The 6,447-nt window shown below is 38.1% G+C and overlaps 1 protein-coding gene across 1 annotated transcript; it reads left to right on the top strand.

The window, feature by feature from the left end:
* The first annotated feature begins 407 nt into the window (after positions 1–407).
* On the top strand, positions 408–4,600 carry lsm10 (LSM10, U7 small nuclear RNA associated). The gene is made up of 3 exons (XM_079571084.1): positions 408–438; positions 2,586–2,869; positions 4,440–4,600. The coding sequence occupies exons 2-3, from the start codon at positions 2,592–2,594 to the stop codon at positions 4,567–4,569; spliced, it is 408 nt and encodes a 135-aa protein (XP_079427210.1). The 5' UTR covers positions 408–438; positions 2,586–2,591; the 3' UTR covers positions 4,570–4,600.
* The last annotated feature ends 1,847 nt before the right edge of the window (positions 4,601–6,447 follow it).

Raw genomic sequence — 6,447 nt, 5'->3', positions numbered from 1 at the left:
TTGAATTTTTTGTAGAAATGTTTTCGTAATTTTTTGTACGTTTTGTAAGTTTTTGGTATTTTTTCGTCACTTTTTTTTTTTTTTTTTGTTTGTCATTTTTTGTCACTTTTTGTCTTTTTTGTTGTCATTTTGAGGTCATTTCTATTCTCGTTTCCGTGGTTACTTTGTTGCTTATTTTCCAGTGCCTTTCAGAAGAAACCAAACTGGAGGAAAAGTGCTCGGTTCTGGTGGAAGTTAAGAGTTTAACGTGGAATAAAAACATTTCCAGTTTACTCTCGGGCTTTCCTGTTTTCAGCCGCAGCCACAGAGCGGCGCCATTTCTCCACATCCCCACATATACGTCATCACGCACACACACGGCATCACGCACACTTCCGGGTTCATCTCCCGGATTCTGTTGCGGGAAAACCTCGTGTTGTTTACATCGTCATCCTCCCGGTACGACACTTTTCTGTCACTTCAGCTTTTTAGAAGCAACTTTAACCCTCGTGTCGCCCCCGGGGACACTTTGTCGATGCGCATCTATGTCATAGTTTTATCAAATGGTCTGAATTTAACATCCATGACTTTTACCAGTGAAATTTGTTTTACATTTGTGATTAAGTGATTACAATGTTATGAGAAAGAGTTACACTCGTCACCTGGGGTCATTTTTGACCCCATTTTGTTTCTCTAATATCTCAGTCATAAAATATTATTTTTTAATGTTTGGGTTCTATCTTTAGTGTAGCTTCAGACTAATGGCCTGATACTAAAATGTTGTGTTTTTTATGTATTTATTTTTTCAGTTCGTAGGCCTTGTTTATGTAAAAAAAAAAAAAAAAATCCTGAACAACAACTGTCATAAAATATCAAAAATCTAATTCTGAGGATAACTCGGACTAACTGGTCAGTTTCCAAGTGGAAATAGTCAAAATTTTGCATTTTTCTCATACATTTGAATGAGAACAAATGAGACGCCATTTTGTTTCTCTAATATTTCACTCATAAAATAACACTTTGAAATAAATGTGGGTTCTATCTTTAGTTTGACTTCATAAAAATGCACTGATAGTAAATTTACCAGTTTTTATTATTTTTTGGGTCGGTGGGACATGTTTATGTAAAAAAAAGTCACATTTTGAGCCAAAAATGCCCCTGTAACACTGAACATCCTGAAGTGGATATAACTGGAAGTATTTGGTGAATTGGGCACTGGGAGAGGCTCAAAGGTAGAGCAGGTTCTGTTTTTGAAAAATGTTTCATTTTTGAATGAGAGCAAATAGTTACACTCGTGGTTTCGGCAGAATCCCATTCATTTCAATGGACATGAGCCGATCCTGCAGGTTTTCTGTCTCTGACCTTTTGTACAGACTTCGCTTGTGCTTTAGATATGAAACCATTATTATGTCTCCATCGCCTCCTGGTCTTCGTCAGGACTCGAGCTGCTGAAGTTTGTAGAAGTTGTAAACCTGAGATCCTCTTTTTGGGAAGACCAGAAACCTCTCACCCTCTGCCTTGACTGAGCGCTTTTTCTCCAGTTCGATTTTACTCTGGAGAAAAATGCCCTTGGTTAAGGCAGGGGTCTACAGGTTAAGAACAAATGGAGCGCTTCTTCCACCTCTGATGTTCCTGAGTGACCAGGGCCGTGGGAAGATATTTTGGCTAGGGGGTGCTGAGAGACAAGATTGCCCCCCAAAACGCTATTTCTTTGCTTATTTCCTATTTATTTAACCCCTTAACTCCCACCTGAACCGAGCACATTTTCTCCAGTTTGGCTTTACCCCAATCCAAAAGCTTCTGGAAAAAAGGTGTGAAAATAGCAACAAAACTGAGACGAAAACAATGATGGAAATGTGACAAAAAAGACAAAAAATGTCAAAAAATAAATAAAAAAAATGTCAAAAAATGTGACCAAAAAATGACCAAAAAATTACTAAAAAAATTGACAAAAAAAAATGGAAAAAAAATGACAAAAAAAATGACAAAAAATGACTAAAAAAATGACTAAAAATAAAAATAAAAATGACAAAAAAATTTGACAAATGACAAAAAATGACAAAAAATAAATAAAAAAATGTGACAAAAAAAAGACAAAAAATGACTAAAAACGTGACAAAAAATGACAAAAAAATGACAAAAAAATGACAAAAATGACAAAAAAAATGACAAAAAAGGGACAAAAAATAAATAAAAAAATGACCAAAAAAATGACCCAAAAATTTGACAAATGACAAAAAATGACAAAAAAAATGGACAAAAAAAATGACAATTAATTTACAAAAATGAGTTGAAAACCCCCCTCAAAAAAAATGGAAAAAAATCTGATGACGTGAGGAAAAAGATCCATTTAGATGAGTTTTGTAGATCTTAGCTTTCAAATGAGGCGTTACACTGGCCTACAGGATTTGGGTAAAGCTGAACTGGAGAAGATGCTCTCGGTTCAGGCGGGAGTTAAGAGGTTAATATTGCTTGTAATGCACAGACGATCCACCAGGGGGTGCTGTAGTGCCCTCAGCACCCTGGGTTCCCACGGCCTTGTGAGTGACGTTCCTGTGTGATGTTCCTGATGTTCCTGACGTTCCTGTGTTTCCGTGGTCCCTCAGATCCTCATGGACCCCGAGGCGGCTCCGGACCCTCCTCTCGTGGCGGGCGACGTCGGCAGCTCCATCCGCGAGCGCATCATCGCGGAGAACAGCCTGGTGGTGCTGCTGCAGGGCGTCCAGGGCCGGGTGACCACAGTGGACCTGCGGGACGAGAGCGCGGCCCGGGGCAGAGTGGTGAGCGTGGACGCCTTCATGAACGTGCGGCTGTCGGACGTCCTGTTCAGAGACAGAGCCGGGAAACTGACCGAGCTGCAGGAGCTGTTCATCACCGGGCGCAACGTCAGGTACGAAACTCAGTCCCGAGGTTTAGAACGCCATTAAACTGCATTAAACTCCATTAAACTCCATTAAACTCCATTAAACTCCACTAAACTCCATAGAACTCCATTAAACTCCATTAAACTGCATTAAACTCCATTAAACTCCATTAAACTCCATCAAACTGCATTAGACTCCTTTAAACTCCATTAAACTGCATTAAACTCCATAAAACTCCATAAAACTCCATAAAACTTCATTTTCAGCTTGTGTGTTAGCCGGGTCTCTGACAGAGGCCGGGTTCGCGGCTGGCGGAGGCAAATTAAAGCCGGTCTCTAAAACAGGCCGGGGCTTTTATTAGAAACTATAGCAGCAGAAATATTCCCCATGTTAGGAATTTGTCTCATACTGGTGTAAATGAAAACTCACGTGCAGGAAGTAACAAACGGGAACCCGGGCCGAGGGCGACGCTGCGGAAGAGCTGATCCGAGCGTAACTTTGACACAGATTTAGACACTTTTCAAACCTCCTGTGACTTTATTTGGAAACAGGGAAACAACAAATGTTTATGACCCTCCAGGGTTTTATTAAAGTCTCCATCGCGTGTTCAAAGCACGTCCAGCTGCTCCGTGTGCAGGTCAGTCCCACGCCTCAAAATAACTCCTCCCATCAGCGCGAGCGTCTCGTCTTCTCTCGGGTCAGTCTCATGATCGATCACAAACACAAACGCTCCGTCTAAACTCGCCTTTTACACAAGATGACAACAAATAATCAGGTCCGCGGTAAAAACGAAACAGAACCTGCAGTGACACTGATGTCAAAGCTCCGCTAACAGCAACGAAACACTTCCTGTTGTCCCGACAAAATAAAAGGCGTCAATGTTCCAGCCGCTGGGAGAGGGTTTGAAATGTTAATTAATAAATGAACCTAATATTTTAGGTGCAAATGGACACAAATCTCATTTTTCTTCGTTTTCCTGGTCGTCCGTTTTGCTCAAATAGAAATAAAGGCCTGTCTCTAGTTGTGGCCTGGTTCCAATAAAGGCCTGGTCCTGATGCCCTCGAGTAAATAAAGGCCCCGGCCTATATTAGAGCATTTACGGTATTGCTGTTTATTTATATTACGGTAAAGTTGTATGTGCAGAGAGAGGGGGCGGAGTTAACTGAATCGAAGCGTTGTGTCTTTCAGGTTTGAAAAATACCTCCAGAAAACACTTATATTTATCACAAAAATAGTGCTCCATAGTGGTAGAGGTACAATATATCAGATAAATGCCTATACTTAACTTTGGAATGGCTAAAATACCAGGATACAGATCCTTTAAATCAGCTCTCAAGAAACACTCAGGGTGTGCAAAAAAAAGTTTATCAATTAAATAGTAAATAAAGGAATGCAAATAATAAACATAAAGTTAGAGCAGACTTTAAAAAATGTCAGCAGTGTAAATTCTTTCAGTCTTGGTGCAGGTAAATGAGATTCAGTGAGAAACAGAAATGTAATTAACCTTATGTGAAACTCACATGTATCAGAGTGAATGAGCTCTGTAACAAAGTAAAGGTTTCGAGGCCGAGTTCAGTGACCGTGTTTGGTTCGCAGGTACGTGCACATCCCGGACGAGATGGACATCATCGGGACGATCCAGGACCAGCTGAGCCGAATCCACCGCGTCCGAAACTTCGGCCGAGACGGCGGCGGGAGGAAAGAGTTCACCAAGACCAACAAATGACCTGGAGACGCTGGAGCTGATGATGTGAGAGACTTTCCAGCTGTGATTCAAGGACTAAACCTGGGACTGAAGCAGGACCTGATCCTGAAGAGCTGCTTAACCTGACAAACCCACACATGGGTCACACGAATGTGTTATCAGGGATCTTTGAATAACACATCTGCTTTGTTTAGATTTGCTTATTTTATTTGGTTTCCTCATTAAAAGATAAAAAGAGAAAATGCTTGGTTCTATATCCTGCAAAATCAACTCTTTGGAGCTTTTAACCTCTTACCTCCCGCCTGAACCGAGAGGATCTTTTTCCTCATGTCATCGCATTTTTTTTCCATCATTTTTTTGTTGGGTATTCAACTCATTTTTGTCAAATTTTTGTCATTTTTTCGTAAATTTTTTGTCACATTTTTTTGTGATTTTTTGTGATTTTTTTGTCATTTTTTCATACATTTTTTATCACATTTTTGTCATTTTTTTTTGTGATTTTTTGTCAAATTGTTGTAATTTGTTTGTAATTTTTGTCACATTTTTGCCATTTTTTCATACATTTTTTGTCAATTTTTTTAGAGATTTTTTGTCATTTTTTTGTCATTTTTTGTCACATTTTTGTCATTTTTTCATACATTTTTTTCACATTTTGGTCAATTTTTTTGTCATTTTTGTCACATTTTTGTCCGTTTTTTTGTTCATTTTCTTGTCACATTTTTGTTATTTTTTCATACATTTTTCATCACATTTTTATCATTTTTTTTGTAATTTTTTTGTCACATTTTTGTCATTTTTTTTCTCACATTTGTATCACATTTTGTCACATTTTTGTCTTTTTTTTGTCCATTTTTTTTGTCACATTTTTGCCATTTTTTCATCCATTTTTCATCACTTCTGTCAGTGTTTTCTCACTTTTTTGTTTCACATTTCCATCATTGTTTTCGTCTCAATTTATGTTGCTATTTTCACAGCTTTTTTCTTGAAGCTTTTGGAAAGAATCCGGGCGATGGACTAACCACTGAGCCACAGTAGCACCGACGACATTCCTCATGTTTTTCCAGTCCGTGTGTAACTCTGGTAAATTGTTGTGGTTTGACGCTATGCAAATGTTTTTCCGTGACTAATCCCGTCCAGTCCGCACAGATCAGAGCCGAGACTTTACTTTTGATGATGTTTTTGTGGTTTTAGCGCCGCGTTTCCAGCCCCGCCCAGTGGACACTCGCTCTTTCCAATTAGGCTCAAATGGAGGCTGGACCCGGAGACAAACTGAACACGTCCTGCACAAAAGGCTTTTCTCTGTCGTCGTGTTTTTAATGCTTTTAACCCCTTAACTCCCACCTGAACAGAGCACATTTTCTCCAGTTTGGCTTTACCCCAGTCCAAAAGCTTCTGGAAAAAAGCTGTGAAAATAGCGACAAAACTTTGACGAAAACAATGATGGAAATGTGACAAAAAAGTGAGAAAACATTGACAAAAAAGTGATGAAAAATTGATGAAAAAGTGGCAAAAATGTCACAGGAAATTGACAAAAATGTGACCAAGAAATGACAAAAATTTGATAAATTGACGAAAAAATAACAAAAAATGTGATAAAAATTTGACACATAAAATGACGACAATGTGATTAAAAAATGTCCAAAAAAAATGACAAATGTGACAAAAAAATGATACAAATTTGATTTGAAAAATTTATGAAAAAATCACAAAAATGTGATTAAAAAAATGACGAAAATGTGACAAAAAAATTACAAAATATTACAAAAATGTGACAAAAAATGACAAAAATTTGACCAAAAAAATACAAAAAATGTGATAAAAAAAATGACGAAAAAATGACAAATGTGACAAAATGTGACCAAAAAAATGATAAAAATGTTTTTAAAAAAATAACAAAAA

Source organism: Gobius niger (assembly GCF_951799975.1).
Source record: "Gobius niger genome assembly, chromosome: 14".
NCBI classification, from domain to species: domain Eukaryota; kingdom Metazoa; phylum Chordata; class Actinopteri; order Gobiiformes; family Gobiidae; genus Gobius; species Gobius niger.
This window is presented reverse-complemented; position numbering and strand designations above follow the sequence as displayed.